The 19,273-nt window shown below is 41.1% G+C and overlaps 1 protein-coding gene and 2 pseudogenes across 1 annotated transcript in view; all 3 read left to right on the top strand.

Annotated features, from left to right (window-relative positions):
• Positions 1–19,273, top strand: part of LOC102252255 (zinc finger protein 420-like) — a 254,464-nt gene that overhangs the window by 9,115 nt on the left and 226,076 nt on the right. The window contains exon 4 of the mRNA XM_014534314.1: positions 10,911–10,984. Coding sequence (XP_014389800.1) covers positions 10,911–10,984 — 74 coding nt within the window. The remainder of the gene's footprint in view (positions 1–10,910; positions 10,985–19,273) is intronic.
• LOC102250485 overlaps positions 1–19,273 on the top strand; it is a 297,308-nt pseudogene that overhangs the window by 73,745 nt on the left and 204,290 nt on the right.
• Positions 13,011–15,891, top strand: LOC106724984 (annotated as a pseudogene).

Genomic DNA, 19,273 nt, shown 5'->3' with positions numbered 1-19,273 from the left:
GAAGCTCCCAACTGCTCCTTTTTTTCTTTTTTCTTTTTTTATTCTGGGCCAAGGCCTCTGCTGCTGAAAGCAGGTATCTGGTTTGTTTCGGTTCTATAATCGAAACACTGTATCATCTCCAGCTCTGAGATCCTGGCCGGCTGAAAGCTGTTTTCTGGGGTTTTGTTTAGCTTCTATATTTGTTACAATGTTTCAAACTGCCAGCTCAGAGGCCGGCAAGGCAGGCGGGGAACGTTGGAGTCCTCCGTCACTGAAGCAAGCAAGCCTCATGTTTGCTTCCAGCTGCCTGGCTGCCAGCCGCCATCTTGGCTGGCAGTTAATTTGCATATCGCCCTGATTAGCCAATGGGAAGGGTAGCGGTCGTACGCTAATTACCATGTTTCTCTTTTATTAGATAGGATGGAGGCCCGGTGGACGAAATTCATGTACGGGTAGGGCCCCAAGGCCTGGCTGGCGATCAGGGCCGATCGGGCCTTCCGGCTACAGACTGGGGCCTTTCTTTCCTGGCTGCCAGCTGCCGGCTGGGGTGTTCCTTCCCTGGCTGCTGGCTGGCTGAGGCCTTCCTTCCCCAGATGCCAGCTGCCGGCAGGGCCTTCCTTCATTCTGTATTGCTTCCTGGTGGTTAGCGCATGTCATAGTGAGTGATCGAACTCCCAGTCTCCCGGTAGAATTCCTGAGGGGATGCTTTTCATCCTAGTCTTTTAGATATATATAGATAGATAGATATTTTTTATTGATTTCAGGGATAAAGGGAGAGGGAGAGAGACATAGAAATATCATGCTCAGAGAGAATCATTGATCACCTGACATATGCCCTGCCCAGGAATCGAACCATGACCTCCTGTTTCATAGGTCGACGCTCAACTGCTGAGCCATACCAGCCAGGCCATGTTTACTTTTTCAAATATATTTTCTCAGCCTGTTGCCTCTTGGTTTATTTTTTTTCTGTTGAGAATGCCGTATTAATTGTTGTTTTTTCTTTAATATTTGAGTTGGTACATAGGGAGTTTCCATTTTAATACAATGGATTGAAATACAAATTTGGTTACATATTCGCCTTTCAAATATTTGAAGTGTATAAAATTAATGTAGCTTTATAATCAATAACATGGAAATTATATATGCAGCCAGCTATTGTGTTTTCTGGAATAAACACATAGTGAGTCATGTCTTGAAGGAGATGAGCTGAGATATAAATTTTGTCTCCGTACATGTCAAGTCAAATGAAGTCTTTTAATTTATTTTAAATGGTAGAGCATCATTATGAAAATAGTCTTTTTTTCCAGTTCGATATCTTCACTATTGCAAATAGTGCTGCAATGGACATATGGGTGGGTATATCTTTGTGAATTCGAGTTCTCTGTATAAATCCCCAGAAATAGAATCGCTGTGTTACCTGGTACTTGTTTGTAAATGTTGGAAAACCCTCTGTGTTTGTTAGTGGCTGCACCAAGCTATAATAGTAAAAGCATAATATGCTAATTAGGCTGGAGTCCTTCCAGACAAAGCCAGGGCTGAGAGGGAAGTCCAGGTCCCAGGTGCCAGAGGGAAGCCAGTACTGGCAGCCAGGGAAAGGAAAGCCAATTCTTGCATGAATTTTGTGCACTGGGCCTCTAGTGTTTATAATCTTGCTGACAGTGCAAGAATGTTCTCATTTCTCCCCTGCATTAGTAATACTTGTTGTTTTTTGACTTATGGATGATTGGTATTTCATGGTGGTGTCCACTTGCATTTCTTGATGATGAATGAGTTAAACATCATTTATGTCTATTATTGCACATCTTTATGTCCTATTTGGGAAATGTGTACTCAGGTCCTCCACCCATTTTCAATCATATTGTTTGTCTTTTTGGTGTAAAGTTGTGTGAGTTCCTTATATATTTTGGATCTTTAGCTTTTGAGGATGTAGCTTTGCTGGGTTTTTGTTGTTATTTTGTGGTTTCTTTTGGTATGTCAAAATTATTCTTTTGTAGTTTCATTTCTTTATTTTTTTGGTTATTATGCCTAGGAAGATATAAGCAAACCCATATTTTAAAGAGTGATGGTAAAGTTCATTGACTATACTTTCTTTCAGTGTTTTCATGCTTTCAGGTGTCATATTTTAGTTGGTAATCCATGCTGAGTTCAGTTTGGTTCCCGGCCTATGAACGGAGTCTAGTTTTAGTATTTTTGCATGTTTCTGTTTCGTTTTTGTTTAACTACTTGAGCAACTGAAGAATCGGTCTTTACCAATTGTGTGTTCTTGCCTTCTATCTTACAGATTAGTTAACCATATAGCTTTGGACATTTTTAAAGTTGTGTTACTTTTTTTTTCATGTTGATTTTTAAAAGGTGTTTATATATTCTGGATATTTACTACTTATCTGATAATATGCTTTGGAGACATTTTTTCCCATTTCACAGCTTGTATTTTTAACACACTGACCATTTGCTTTAATGTGAATAATACTTTTATACAGGGTATAATGCGTTTTGACTGTTTTGTTTTGTTTATCTTTCCTTTTGGTGTTGAAATAAAAAATCAAATGTCATAAAAACTTTTCTATATGCCTAGACAGATTGGCTCAGTGGATAGACCAGGGGTCCTCAAACTACGGCCCGCGGGCCACATGCAAATACAAATATTGTATTTGTTCCCGTTTCGTTTTTTTACTTCAAAATAAGATATGTGCAGTGTGCATAGGAATTTGTTCATAGTTTTTTTTTAAACTATAGTCCGGTCCTCCAACGGTCTGAGGGACAGTGAACTGGCTCCCTGTTTAAAAAGATTGAGGACCCCTGGGATAGACTGTCGACCTGCGTACTGAATGTTCCTGGGTTCGATTCTGATCAAGGGCACATGAGCAGGTTGCTGGCTCCCATCCCCAGTAGGGACCATGCAGGAGGCAGCCAACCAATGAATCTCTTTTAATGTTTCTATCTCTCTCTCCATCTCTCTTCCTCTCTGAAATCAATAAAAATATATTAAAAATAAAACAATAACTTTTCTATAACTTTTAATAGATTGAGTTATTATTAGCTTTATGTTTCATTCTTTTATCCATTTTGGTTTAATATTTGTATATGGTGTTTAATAACAGTCCAACTTCACTCTTTCTTTTACACATAGACATCTTGGTATCTCAACCCTATTTGTATATGTGAGAGTATCCTTTATTTCTTTTGTGCTATAAGCACCCTGTAGAAGATTGTTTTACCTCATGCGTGGGAAGTTGTAAGTGGGCTCTTCATTCTACAGTGCTGCTTTTTTGTAGTTGTTAATCCTCACATGGGGACATTCTTTCCATTGCTTTTAAGAGAGAGTGGAAGGTTGGGAGCAAGGAGCGGAGGAAGAGAGGAAACATCGATGTGAGAGACACATCGACTGCCCCCTTTTGCACGCGCCTCAACCCAGGTGGGGTGGGAATTTGCAAGTGAGCTATGTGCCCTTTAAGGGGAATTGAACCTGCAACCCTTACGTGCACATGATGATGCTCATGTCAACCTTGGGTACTCGTGACAGCTTATACAGTTAGCATTCCAATTTAACGTCATTGCATGTGTAGTTCATTTATTGAGTTCTTCTTTAATTACAGCCAGCACTATATATTCTATTTGTATTGATTTTAGAGGAAGAGAGTAACAGAGAGAGAGAGAGAGAGAAAAAGAGATATTTATTTCCCCACTTATTTATGCATTCATTGGTGACTTTTTAAATGTGCCCTGAGCAAGGATCAAAGCTGCAATGTTTTGGTATCAAGATCACACTCTAAACAACTGACCTACTTAGGCAAGGTGAGAATATTTTTTTCTTGTGGTATTGGCACTTTTGTTGAATGTTTAGGTCACTTTGGGTACTAATGACTGCTGATACTCTTAGCATTTCAAAGTAGGATCCCAGCACTGTTTTATACTGACAGCATACAAATCGTGCACCTTCTTAGGAAGTAAACTTAATATTTCATTTACAATTATGCTGTTATTCATGTAAATATATACTTAATTTGCTATTTTGTATTAATTTCTGTTACCTTACAGGAACACAGCTAACTTCGTTGGGTGGTTTTATATACCATGTTTTGAGAAATTAATTATATATATCTACATTTTTAGAAATGTGGAGTCTTTGATTTGCAATATAGAATTCTGTCATCTATTAGCAGAGGTCATTTTATTTACTTTGTATTTTTCCCATGACCATGGGAACTACTTAAAATATCTTAAGCTTATAACAATGTAACTTAAACTCCTAGTTCCAGTTGCATACAAAAGCTCTTCTAATTGCCATTTCTTTTTTTTTTCAATATATTTTATTGATTTTTTACAGAGAGGAAGGGAGAGGGATAGAGAGTTAGAAACATCGATGAGAGAGAAGCATTGATCAGCTGCCTCCTGCACATCCCTTACTGGGGATGTGCCCACAACCAAGGTACATGCCATTGATTGGAATCTAACCTGGGACCCTTTAGTCCCCAGGCCAATGCTCTATCCAGTGAGCCAAACCAGCCAGGGCATAATTGCCATTTCTATCCATGTACCCATATAAGTTGATATCACAGCATCTTTAACTAGAGGCCCAGTGCACAAAATTCGTGAACTGGTTGGGTCCCTAGCAGCTGCTGGCCACCAGCTGGGTCCTCCCTTCCCCGGCTGCCGACATGGACCTCCTTTCATTCCGCACCAACCCTGGTAATCAGCACATGTCATAGCAAGCAAAGGAACTCCTGGTTGGTAGAACTCCCAAGGGGAAACTGCAAATTAGGCTTTTATATATATACTAGAGGCCCAGTGCACAAAAATTTGTGCACTGGCGGGGGTGGGAGGGGGGTGTCCTCAGCCCGACCTGTGCCCTCTCACAGTCTGTGACCCCTTGGGAGATAACCACCTGCTGGCTTAGGCCCGCTCCCCAGGTGGCAGATGGCAGGCCCGATCCCACGGTGCCTGCCCTGCCTCCCTGGGTCTCAGATGGCAGGCCCGGATCCCGAGCTGGGTTGCAGATGGCAGGCCCGGATGGCGGCGGGGCGGGCGGTGATTGCGCTGTCCCGCCCCACCTGCAGTATGCAAATTTAACGGCCATCTTTGTTGGGTTAATTTGCATACTCTTCTGATTGGCTGATGGGCATAGTGAAAGTACGGTCAATTAGCATCTTTGTCTTTTATTAGTGTAGATATACGAGAGGTCTGGTGCATGAGATTTGTTCATGGTGAGGGTTCCCTTCAGCCCAGCCTGCACCCTTTCCAATCCAGGACCCCTCGGGGGATGTCCAACTCACAATCCTGGACCACTGGCTCCTAATTGCTCACCTGCCTGCCTGCCTGGTCACCCCTAACTGCCCCCCTCCCTGCCAACCTGATCACCCCTCACTGCCTCTGCGTGCCGACCTGATCGCCCCGAACTGCCCCCTCTGCCGGCCTGGTTGCTCCTAACTGCCCCCCGCTGCTGGCCAGGTTGCCCCCAACTGTCCCCTTCCTGCCGGCCTGCTTGCTTATAACTGATCCCCCTTCCGGCATTGTCACCCTTTACTGCCCTCCCCCCTGTCAGCCTGGTCACCCCCAACTGCCCCCCCTCTGCCAGCTTGGTTGCCACTAACTGCCCCTCACCCCTCACAGTCCCCCCACCAGCCTGGTTGTCCCACACAGCCTACCTGTTCAGTCGTTTGGTCGTCCCTCACTGACCCCCTGCCAGCCTGGTTGTAGGCAGCTATCTTGTGAGGGTATGAGGGTTAATTTGCATATGACTTTGTTATATACGGTATATAGATGTGTGTCTTATTGCAGAGATTTAAGATTTTATTCCTTTTATATATTTTTTATTTTTAAAAAATACATTTTTATTTCAGAGAAGGATATGGGGGGAGAGAGAGAATCATCCAAGATGAGAGAGAATCATTGATCATCCACCCCTCACTGGCATGTGCCCTGACCGGGAATCAAACTGTCACCTCCTGGTTCATAGGTAGACCCTTAACCACTGAGCCATGCCACTCAGACTATTCCTTTTATTTTCTAAAGTTCAACATAAGAAAACAAAGTGATAATCTGTTTCTTTATTAGAACAACACAAATTTTGATATTTCTGTATAGTTTTCCATAGACAAGGCATCTTGATATATTCACTAGAGGCCCCAGCGCGTGAAATCGTGTGAGATGCAGAGTCCCACCACCGCCGCTGGGTACCCAGAGTCCCTCCCGGCACCGCTGCGGGTCCCACCAATGCACCTCCTGGTGACTGGTCATTTGGTCGTTCCGGCGTTACAGCCACTGGCTTTTTATAATATTGATATGTTAGTGTTGTGTAGAATATTTAAATTACCTCCAGAGGTATATATATTTAGGATTATTTATAGGTCAGGTCTAATAATGAGAAGGTCTAATAATTAGAGAGTTTTGGAGCTGGAAAAGTTTTTTCCTCTCCATTGTTAATCTGTTTTGTCAGTATTCTTGTTGGATGGTTTCTGTTCATTTATCAGTTCATTGTTTTATTTCATGCCCTTTTTTCCCTCCGATAGTATTCTTCTTAGAAACCCTTCAGTGATCTTAGAAGGGCTGTCCTTTCCATGAAAAGCTGTTCTTTTATGTGCTTTTAGAATAATATTCTGGAATTCCTGATATTTTCATTGTATTTTTTTCTTATCTGTTCTCATGTTTATATTCATTCTACTTAGAATTCAGTAAGCTTCTTGCATTTGTATGTCTCTTTCTCCAGTTGTCAGGATCTTAAACGATTAATTTTTTATATAAGCTACCTTATCCTTTTCACTATCCTGTCCTTATGGTGTCCTCTTGGAGTTCAGTTTTTTAGTGTATTAGGAGTTTCTTATATTTTCCATATATTTTATTGATTTTTTACAGAGAGGAAGGGAGAGAGATAGAGAGTTAGAAACATCGATGAGAAAGGAACATCGATCAGCTGCCTCCTGCACATCCCCTACTGGGGATGTGCCCACAACCCAGGTACATGCCCTTGACCGGAATCGAACCTGGGACCTTTCAGTCCGCAGGCCGACGCTCTATCCACTGAGCCAAACTGGTTTCAGCAGGAGTTTCTTATATTCTCCACATTTCCACATATTTATCGGCTTCTCGGAATGAAAATTTTAATGATTTATGTACAAATGCTTTGATTATTTAATTATTATTTTTTAAATGAATTGATTACCGAGAGGAAGGGAAAGGGAGAGAGAGAGATAGAAACATCAGTGAAGAAAGAATCATTGATTGGCTGCCTCCAGCATGATTGGATATGGAGCCTTCAACCCAGGCTTGTGCCCTGATGTGGAACCAAACTGTGACCACCTCGTTCATAGATTGAAGCTCAATAACGAGCCACAGCTTCCAGGCAAATTCTTTTTTTTCTCTCTCTTCTTTAAAAAAAATTTTTTTTTCTTTATTGTTGAGATTATTACAGATGTCTGTCTTTTTTCCCTCCCCCATAGCTCCCCTCCACCCGGTTCCGACCCCACCCCTGGCCCTTGCAACCCTATTGTACATGTCCATAGATACTGCATACATGCATATAAAATATTTGTCTAAATTCATCCGGCACCCCCCACACCCCCTTCCCTCTGAGAATCGTCAGTCTGTGCCATTTCCATGCCCCTGATTCTATTCTATTACATTCACCAGTTTATTCTGTTTATCAGATTTTTTATTCATTTCATTTTTAGATTCACTTGTTGATAGATATGTATTCACTTTTTTCATAATTTTTTATCTTTACCTTTTTCTTCTCCTTCCTCTTCTTAAAGAATACCCTTCAGTATTTCATATAAGATGGTGTGGTGGTGATGCACTCCTTTAGCTTTTTCTTGTCTATGAAGCTCTTTATCTAACTTCAATTCTAAATGATAGCTTTGCTGGGTAGAGTAATCTTGGTTGTAGGTTCTTGTTATTCATCACTTTGAATATTTCTTGCTACTCCCTTCTCTCCTGCATAGTTTCTGTTAAAAATCAGCTGACAGTCATACGGGTGCACCCTTGTAGGGAACTAACTGTTTTCCTCTTGCTGCTTTTAAGGTTCTCTCTTTGTCTTTTGCCCTTGGCATTTTACTTATGATGTGTCTTGGTGTGGTCCTCTTTGGATTCCTTTTATTTGGGGTTCTCTGCGCTTCCTGGACTTGTAAGTCTATTTCGTTCACCAGGTAGGGGAAGTTTTCTGTCATTATTTCTTCAAATAGGTTTTCTATATCTTGCTGTCTCTCTTCTTCTGTCACCCCATAATTCGGATGTTTGTGCACTTGAAGTTGTTTAGAAGCTCCTTACACTATCTTCATATTTTTGGATTCTCTTTGCTCTTCTGGATGGGTGTTTTTTGCTTCCTCATATTTCAAATCTTTGACCTGATTCTTGGTATCCTCTAGTCTACTGTTGAATCCCTGTATAATATTGTTTATTTTAGTCAGTGTATGCTTAATTTCTGACTGGTCCTTTTCCATTTTTTTGTCATTGTCATAAAGATCCTTGAAGGTCTCACTAAGTTCCTTGGAGGTTTCTAGAAGATTCTTGAGTAACCTTATACCTGGTTTTGAACTCTATATTCAATAGTTTGCTTTCTTCCATTCCTTTCATTTCTGACATGTTTCTTTGTCTCCGCATTTTGGCTGCTTCCCTGTTTGTTTCTATGTACTACGTAACTGCTCACTCTCATTGAGTTGATAGCGTGGCCTTGTGTAGTAGGTGTCCTATCGGGTCCAGTTACACAGCCTCCCTAGTCACCTCAGGTGGACACTCTTGGTGCACCCCTTTATGGGCTGTGTGCACAGTGTTGTTATAGTTGAGCCTTGATTGCTATTGGCATCACTGGGGGGAAATGACCTCCAGGCCAATTGGCAGTGAGGACCAGCTGTGACTACAGTGGGTTAGCTGCTGTGCAGGAGACACCCTTATGGGGCAGGACTTACTTCATTGGGGCTTTGGTGCTCACTGAGTATGCCCCTTGAGTGTGTCACTTATGGATGTGAAGAGTTATAATCTGGTATGGTGTCATGCTGACCACTGGATACACTGGCTCTTGGATCTCCAAGGAGGTGCAAAGTGAGCCACTGCCTGGGGCCACCCAACAGGAGCTACAGAGAGATCTGCAGATTCCTTCTCTTTGTGTCAGGTTTGGAAGTGCCCAGATAAGGTCCAGCTGTGAAACAAGGCAGGCTGCTGCTGTTGCCGGGTTTGGGGCCTTTTTTTTGATAACCCTGGGGCTCCCTGACCCAGCTGCAGATTGTTTGACAGGTTTTAGGCTGAGAATAGACAGGCCTTTCATATGCAAAAGACACTGCGAAAAGTGTGGGTGTGGTAGTAAATTGGGTAGGGTGGGGTCTCAGGGAATCTCCAGGGTGGAGCAAACAGCAATGGCTGCTAATCAGCCCTGTACCGGGGAGATCCCAGCAAAGGAACCATGACCGCTGCGAGGACCTCTGTCTGGAAGAAAGCTGCCTCTGTGTTCATGCCCCAATGCCAGACCGTCCAGTTTCTTCCGGTATATATATGTGTCCCCCTGAGTCTCACACGGCACTGGAGCTCAGAGCAAGCAGAAATTTGTATCTCCCTCCCAATTAAAAAAGTGACACACCTGGGTGCCAGCCCATGCCACGCCTCCGCACCTCCTACCAGTCTCAATGTGCTTTCTTCTTTACCTCTCTAGCCAGCTTTCTGGCCATTCTGGACGATAATTGTTCTGTATTTTAGTTGTAATTTTGACGTGGCTGTGGGAGGCAGCAGGTTACAGGTGTTTACCTATTCCGCCATCTTGGTGCCTCTCTCCCAGGCAAATTCTTTGATGTTTAAGTTGAAGATGTCTTTCATTAATGATTCTACTGTATTTTTTAATTCGTGTATTCTGTTTTTCAATTTTCCCTTTCCTGGTGGAGTTTGTAAAATACTTTCTCATTGTATTTTCATTTTGGTTCTATAATATTTTGGTGATATTATATAGTTGTCTTTTTTATTCTCCTTTTCGGCTTTAAGATATTTAGTTCTATTTCTTTTTTTTACAATATATTTTTATTGATTTCTGAAACAAAGCGAGGGGGAGAGAGATGGAAACATGAATGATGAGAGAGAATCATTGATCGGCTGCATCCTGCATGTCCCTCCTGTGGGTATCAAGCCTTTAACCCAGGCATGTAGCCTTGACTGGATTTGAACCAGGGACCCTTCAGCCCACAGGCCGACACTCTATCCACTGCACCAAACTTATTCAAGTAATTAATATCTTTCTATTGATGTAGTCCCAATTTGTTTTTCTGATGGTACACTTTTTCTGATTCTAAGCATGACTTGGTATGTTTTGTTGAGATTCCGGAATTGTAAACAACCAGGCTTTTGAACATCCTTTCTATAGGAGGAAAGAAATAATAACCATCTGTGGCACAAATTCTACTTTCAGTGAACACTGTTTTGAGTTCCTGTATTCTTCGTTCTATTGTCTGTTTAATTTCACAGTTGAAATGTTCTCTGTGTCTTTCTGAGACCCATGGTATCTTTTCAGACTTGATACACATCTTCAGTGCCGCAGTCTTTGTGGTGCTCGAACAATTTATCATTGTTTCTTTATAGCAGCCACAACAGGGCACTCACTGTGTACTGCCATTCCATTCGCACTCTGTGTCATGCACAACAGACACATGTTCTTGAAGATGCTTCAAAACAGTGAGATCATTGAACACGCACTTCCCTCATATCTGTCTCCAGCAAAGAAACTGGGAATTGGAAGTGTTGTTATATTATTGCCATTATGTGATAGGGGGTTTAAGCAGGTATCATTGGCATATGTAAACAACTCTTTGCCCCTATTTGATGTGAGTTTTTGTCCTTGTACCTATCTTGGGCTTTCTTTGAATTCTTCACTGGCTCTTAGAGTACTCCAAAATGTCATTTGGTCAATACTTGCTGTGCACTTACCTGATTGTCAAAACTGAAAATTTGTTTTCTTTCAGCTATACCATCAAAAGATAACCAAGCCTTTATGCCAAAGCCCGGAATACAGGATTTATTCCCTGAAATAATACTGGTAAGATATAAAAGGTGTCGCTTTGATAATGTACACTTAATGAAAGCCTTGGAATTTGAGGAAGAGTGTGATGAGAAGAGAGGATATTAATATAAACAGAACAAATCTAGAACAGTTATAATAAATTTCTTGTTAATTGAGCATGTCAGGTGTACTTTGGATTTGGAAAACCTCCCTTACTAAAGTCAGTTATATTGGCAGATAAGTGTGTTTCTGCACGTGAAGGTTGAAAACAACTTTTTACTGTTACCCAATCTTGGAAAGGAAATCTAGAAAAACTAGTAACTCATGTAGTCTCTAGAGTAAATAATCATTTGAATTGTTAAAAAGGTAGGATGGGATTAAACTTTCAATCATTTCTAAAATGTATAAATTTATAATGTATCTATATAATAAAATGTGCTCAATTTTGCAATCTTCTATGATTTTTTTTATGAAAAATGTATTTTTATTGATTTCAGAGAGTAAGGAACAGGAAGAGAGAGAGGAAAACATCAATGATGAGAGAGAATCATTCATTGGCTGTGTAGCTGGACAAGTGGAATGAGAAGTTAACTAGAAGAGGACGTTCTGCCGAGAAAAGGCGGGGGCCTGCAAGCGGGCCACGTCAGAACAAAGTCTTGCATGCAAGACTTATTGTTCAGAGGCAGAATTTTCTTGAGGTGACAAATAGTCCATGAGGGCATGGAAAGCCAGGGAGGGTACACTGCTGCAGATGGAAAGGGTCTTTGTATAACATAGGAAATTAATAGTGTAATGTATAACTTAGCTGTGATGATCTCATAAGCATGCCTGTTAATCATTGTCACTTGCTGTACTCCATTTTTATTTGCTGTACTCCCTAAATAAAAGCCATGAGAGCTTTGGGGGCTTCGCTGTATACCTGAGCGAGCGGTAGCCCTCTGCTTCTCTAAACTTAATGCTGCACGCTAAGCTCATCTTAGCGTCACCTTTCACAAAGAACATCAACAGGCTGCCTCCTGTATGCCTCCCACTGGGGATCGATCCCCCAACTGGGCCATGTGCCCATCCTGGGAATGGAGCCGTGATCTTCTTGTTTATATTTTGAAGCTCAACCACTAAGCCATGCTGGCTGGGCATTTGGCAATCTTTGAAATAAGGATTCATTCTTCTTTCTCTAATAATTAAGGTGTTGTATTTATATTTTATCTATCATCCTATATAATAAAAGCCTAACATGCTAAGTGTTTGGTTGTCTGGTCATCCGTTTAATCAATCAAAGCATAATATGCTAATGATATGTTAAGTCCACTCAACTCGCTATGATATCCACTGACCACCAGGGGACAGATGCTCCAACCGGTAGGTTAGCTTGCTGCTGGGGTCTGGGTGATCGGGACTGAGCAAGATGGGCTGGACAGGCCCTGGCGCCTTCCTGCAGTCCCTCCCTGGCTGGCCAAACTCTCGAATCCCTTCCCGCCCCTAATCATGCCCCAGTGGTACATGATGCACCATTGGGGTCCCTCTACCTGGCCTGCACCATCTCACAATCCAGGACCTCTCAGGGGATTTCAGAGAGTTGGTTTCAGCCCGATGTTGCAAAACATGGGAGGTGCCCCCTGGTGGTCAGTGTACTCCCACAGGGGTTGCATTGCTCAGCCAGAAGCTGAGCTCACAGCTGGTGAGTGCAGCTGAGGTGGCAGGAGCTTCTCCCACCTCTGTGGTTGCACTAAGGATGTCCAACTGTGGGCTTAGGCCTGCTCCCTGGGAGAAGCGGGCCTATGTCGACAGTAGGACATCTCCCAAGGGCTCCCGGACAGCAAGAGGGTGCAAGCTGGGCTCAGGGATCCCCCCTGAGTGCACGATGTTTATGCACCATGCCTTCAGTTTTAATATATTAGGAAAACTTTAATGAGTATCACAAAATGGTTCTTATGGATCTAGTGTACATGTTTAATGTGATTCTAACTCACTAAAGGTCTTTCTGTCTCCCATTATCACCAGAATACACAAAATGGAGATAGCAGTTATCAGTGGATTGAACATGGGAACAAATCTAAGCAAGAGTCATATCTTAATCATTGGACAAGTGAGCTCACAGGGCACCATCGTAAAAGTGGAAATGTCTTTGACCAAATGTCCTCTCATAATATATGTCAGGTTATTCCTATTGTGGAGAAGACACACCAAGTAAGTCAATGTGTCCACACTTTTCAGCAGTCTTCAAATTACAGTGGACAAGAGAATATTCATCCTGGGGAGGAGGCTTACAAATGGAATCCTTGTGGTAGAATCTCCAGTCAAATATACAATATAAATGGACAGGAAAAAATCCATAGTGGAGAAAAATCTTATAAATGTAAAGATTCTGGAAAAACATCTAATTGGCCTTCAGGTTGTACTCTAAATCAGAGAATTCGTACTGGACAGAAGCCTTACAAATGTAAAGCATGTAGCAAAGCCTTTAAATGTCATTCATCTCTTATTGTACATAAGGGAAGAATTCATGCTACTGCAAAATTTTACAAACTCAGGGAAAATGGAAAAGGCTTTAGTCAGTCCTCAAGACATACTCAACATCATAGAAATCATAGGGAAAAAAAGACTTATAACTGTTCAGAATGTGACAAAGCCTTTAGCCTACCCTCAACCCTTATTCTTCATCAGAGAATTCACACTAGAGAGAAACCTTATAAATGTAGAGAATGTGGTAAAGTATTCCTCCATGCCTCAAACATGATTCGACATCGGAAAGTTCATACTGGAGAGAAACCTTACAAATGTAGTGAATGTTTCAAAGCCTTTAGTGAGTCCTCCTCCCTTAATCGTCATCAGCATATTCATACTGGAGAGAAGCCTTATAAATGTACAGAATGTGGCAAAGCATTCATTGAGTCTGCGAAACTTAAACGACATCAGACAGTTCATACTGGAAAGAAGCCATATCAATGTAGAGAATGTGACAAAGCCTTTAGCCGGCCCTCAACCGTTACTATTCATCAGAGAATTCACACTGGAGAGAAACCTTATGAATGTAGAGAATGTGGCAAATCCTTTACCAGCCATGCAGGTCTTACTAAACATCAAGGTGTTCATACTGAGGATAAACCTTATAGAATGTGGTAGAGCATTCCTCCATGCCTCAAAGATGATTCGACATCAGAAAGTTCATACTGGAGAGAAACCTTACAAATGTAGAGAATGTGGCAAAGCCTTTAGCGAGTCCTCCTCTCTTCATAGACATCAGACAGTTCATACTGGTGAGAAGCTTTACAAATGCAGAGAATGTGGCAAAGCCTTTGGGCACTCCTCATCCCTTTGTTATCATCAGAGAGTTCATACTGGCGAGAGGCCTTACAAATGTAGAGAATGCGGCAAAGCCTTCAAGAAATCCCAAACTCTTACTGACCATCAGAAAACTCATACTGGAGAGAAGCTTCATGAATGTAGAGAATGTGGCAAAGGCTTTAGACAGACCTCAACCCTTACTCATCAGAGAAGAATTCATACTGGAGAGAAACCTTATAAATGTACAGAATGTGGCAAAGCCTTTAGACAGTCCTCACATCTTACTTTGCATCAGAGAGTTCATACTGGAGAGAAGCCGTATAAATGTAGAGAATGTGGCAAAGGATTCAGTGCAGCACAATCTCTTAATTGTCATCAGAGTGTTCATACCGGGGAGAAGCCGTATAAATGTAGAGAATGTGGCAAAGGATATAGTACGTCACAATCTCTTAATTACCATCAGAGATTTCATACCGGGGAGAAGTCTTATAATTGTAATGAATGTGGCAAAGCGTTTAGGCATTCCTCAAACTTGTCTAGGCATAAGAGATTTCATACTAGAGAGAAGCCTTTTAAATGTAATGAATGTGGCAAAGCCTATGCCTATTCCTCATCCCTTTATCGTCATCATAGTGTTCATAGTGGAGAGAAACCTTATATGTGTAATGAATGCGGCAAAGGCTTCAGTGAGTCCTCTAAATTAACACGCCATCAAAGAGTTCATAGTGGTGAGAAGCCTTACAAATGCAATCAATGTGGCAAAGCCTTTAGCCGTTCCTCACACCTTACTAATCATCAGAGAGTTCATGCTAGAGAGTAACCTTACAAATGTAGATAATGTAGCAAAGTGTTCAGTGCATTATCAACCCTAAGTTATCTTCAGAGGTCATACTGGAGAAAAGTCCTATGAATGAAGACAATGTGGCAAAGCTGCAGGCATTCCTCAGGCCTTCCTGACCATCAAATAACCCATACTGGAGAGAACCTTCGTGAATGTAGAGACTGTGGCCACGCCTTTTGCCAGTCCTCACACTTTACTAAGCGTCAGAGAATTCACACTAGAGAGAAGCCTTATAAATGTAGAGAATGTGGCAAAGCCTACAGGCATTCCTCAGCCTTTATTTACCATCACAGAGTTCATACTGGAGAGAAGCCTTATATGTGTGGAAAATGTGGCAAATCCTTTGGCAACACCTCAAACCTCTCAGCGCATCAGAGAGTCCATAGTGGAGAGAAGTATTAAAGATGTGAGGAGTGTCATAAATCCTGTACCAACAGTTAGTACTTACTGAGCTCACAGAATTCTAAATGGGAAGAAGCCTCCTGAATGTGAAAAATGGGTTTTCTAACCCATTAAAAGGCACACTTTTATTACTGTACATGAGACACTTCATACTGAAGAGAGAACTTAGAAATGTAGAGCATGTGCAAGAACCTGTACCCACAGCTCAAAATTTAGTGAATAACATGTTTATAGTGGAGGAAAGCTTTACACTATAGAAAATGTGAGAAAGTACTGGCTGGCATTCCTCACTGGTTTAGCTTTGATGTATGAACCACAAGGTCAGTGCAATTCCCTGTCTGGCATATGCCCTGGTTGGAGACTCAATCTTCAGTGTGGGGCATGCAGGAGCTAGCTGATCCATAATTCCTTCTGATCGTTAATATTTCTATTGCTCCCTCTCTTTTCCTCTCTGAAATCAATAAAAATATATTTTGTAAAAAGAAAAGAATGTGAGGAAACCTTTAGACAGTGTTATTTTGTTCTGTACATCAGAAAGTTTATTCTAGAGAGAAACCTTACAAATGTGATCTGTGAGATTAATCCTTGTCAATGAAGTCTTATTTAACATCAGAGAATTCATTGTGAAGGAAAGCCTTAAAATATGTAGAATGAGGCACAACTTTTAATTCCTAGCCGGTTTGGCTCAGTGGATAGAGCGTCAGCCTGTGGACTGAAGGGTCCCAGGTTCGATTCCGGCCAAGGGCACATGCCCAGGTGGTGGGCTCCATCCCCAGTGGGGGGCGTGCAGGAGGCAGTCGATCAATGATTCTCTCTCATCATTGATGTTTCTATCTCTCTCTCCTTCTCCCTTCCTCTCTGAAATCAATAAAGAAATATATATATATATAAAAAAGAGTATTCATACTGGAGAGAACACCTGTAAATGTACTGTGTGTGACTTGGATAAGCAGTGGGGATGCCTGCACTATGTTGCTCCTTGGTAGAGCGTGGACACGTGAACCAGGAAGTCAGCATTCATTTCCCGATCAAAGCTCATGCCCTGTTTGTGGGCTAGATACCCAGTAGAGTTCACGCAAGCGCAGCTGATCGATAATTCTGCATTATCATTGCTGTTTCTATCCCTCTCCCTTCTTCTCTCTCAAATCCAATACCAGTGAGTTGTAGTACAAGGCAGGAGATGTTTCTTACCCAGGATGCAGAATTGCCGTGAACTTTGCATTGGAGAGAGGGCACCTGTTTCTGAGGTGCACTACTAGCTGAATTCAAAAAAGTAAGTTTATTTTTTTCATTTCATATTTCATATTCTTTGTTATTTTTTTTCCTCATTTTTCTACTCAGCTAATACTCTTTCCTGCAGTGCTATAACAATGGCATCTTAACGTCTTCCTCTCTCACATCAGCCCTTCTGGCCCCTGTAGCTTCTGTCCTGTAGTTTGGAGTTTTACTAATGCAATAACTGACATCAGAATTTGGCAAAATTTTGCTTTATATTTATGAAGTAGGTAGACCACTATTCATGTTTTCATGCTGGATCCTATAGTTTTGAATATGAATATATATTTTTTTAATATTTTTTATTGATTTTTTACAGAGAGGAAGGGAGAGGGATAGAGAGTTAGAAACATTGAAGAGAGTGAAACATCGACCAGCTGCCTACACACCCCCCCCTACTGGGGATGTGCCCGCAACCAAGGTACATGCCCTTGACCAGAATCGAACCTGGGACCTTTCAGTCCGCAGGCTGACGCTCTATCCACTGAGCCAAACCAGTTAGGGCTGAATATGAATATTTATGGGCAATTAAAAATTGGCTTCTGTGTCCTTTATAACTGGAATGATGTTTCTTGATTTTTATTAGTATGCTTAAGAATTTCACAGTGTTACCTCATTAACTTCTTTCTTAGGATGGACTCAGCCTGTATTAAACAGATTTTATTCTCAGTGACTTGAATGTAACTGGATGTTTGTCATTTTTTCTAGAGGAACCCCAGAGACCATGGCAGATTTGCAGTTAAAATTTTTTATTATTTTGCATCAGAAGTTATTTTCTATCTTCAAAGAATGACCACAGGTATGTTCATAGGCATTACCTGTCCCTGGAGTGTTATCCAAGCTGTCACTGTAAGTTCCATGGACAGCAGGATAGCAGAGATTAAAATGAAAGCTCCACATTCATTCTCCAGTGTCTTGTGCTGAATTTGTACAAGGTGGTAAACATCAGTTCCTATGCATGTGGCACCCAGAAGGACTGACAAAATCATTACAGAAACAAGATGTTCAATATTCTTCCACTTTACTTTCTGACATACTCATGGAGCATTCGTATGTATATGTATGTGCTGATACTGTGTGGACTATGGTTCATCTGGACCAGGGGCTTTATGAATTTGTTCTGTACAAGGACATACTATGAGACCCTGATCATTCAAAGAATATAATTCCATCTAGACAATAGTTCCATTTCCTGGTATTGTAGTGAGGAATATTGAGGAGGTGTATCGATGGGAAATATACATAAGATCTTTTTTCCCTCCCAATGGTCATTACAAAAATAGATGAAGCAGACATTGTTTCTAGGTTTAGAGGACCTTCTGTTTACATTTTGTCCAGGTTGCATTTTCTTCTGATTTGGGGTGAAAAGCTCTAAAACAGAGGTTTTAATATTTTTTATCTCATGGCACACATGGAGTAATTACTGAAATTCTGAGGTCCACCAAAATATATATTTTTGTCAATCTTCCAAAAAAAAAAAGTCTGATTTGGATCCATGCACATCACACAGCTGTTACTGTGCTGGCCTTTGTCACATTTTATTCGACAATCAATGAGTAATGTAGTCCATGCTATTGACTAAACAGCCAGGTGTTGCTTGATCTAAAAAAGTTTGCAGCACACCAGTTTGCCTGTGTGACACTCCAGTTGATAATCTCTGCTATAAACATATCCAATCCATCTTGTCTCATCACTCATTTAAGACCACATTTTCCATATTGACTCTTTTGTCTGCTAGATGTATCCATTGATATCTATGGGAAACTAAAGTCCCCTACTAAAGTCCCCTACTATTTTTATGTGGTGTGTTTTCTGGCTTTGGGTGGCAATACTAACGGGTGATATTTTATTGGCCTAAAGCAATTGAATACTTATATAGGTTAAACAATCTTCTAGCCTGACTATTCTAAATTACAGGTTTCTAAACAGGTCATACCTTTAAATAAAGATTTCTCTAACACCTAAATGAATACCTATATTCATGAAAATAATGGGAAATAATAAAATTTTTAAAATGGTGATGGGACTAAGTAAACTGATAATAGGTATTATTTGTATAACTGTTTTAAATATTGTTGATTTTAAAGTTGTTTTGTTGCCCTAGCTGATTTGGCTCGGTGGATAGAGTGACGGCCTGCGGACTGAAGGGTCCCAGGTTCAATTCCAGCCAAGGGCACATGCCTGGGTTGCAGGTTCGATCCCCAGTGGGGGGCGTGCAGGAGGCAGCCGATCAATGATTCTCATCATTGATGTTTCTATCTCTCTATCCCTCTCCCTTCCTCTCTAAAATCAATAAAATTGTTTTGTTTACCAAATATAAGGAAAAGTAACAGGAGACATTCTACATTAATATCAATGTCCCATTAACTAGATTATAGGGACTACTAAAGTCAAAATATTCATTTAAAAATGCATTCCCAGAATACAAAGATTTCAAAGACCACAACTTACCACTAAAAATTTTATCCCTTGAAAAATACATGAATTGAAATCTGTTTCCCACTATGATGGATAGGACTATC

Source organism: Myotis brandtii, unplaced genomic scaffold (assembly GCF_000412655.1).
Source record: "Myotis brandtii unplaced genomic scaffold, ASM41265v1 scaffold1289, whole genome shotgun sequence".
NCBI lineage: Eukaryota > Metazoa > Chordata > Mammalia > Chiroptera > Vespertilionidae > Myotis > Myotis brandtii.
This window is presented reverse-complemented; position numbering and strand designations above follow the sequence as displayed.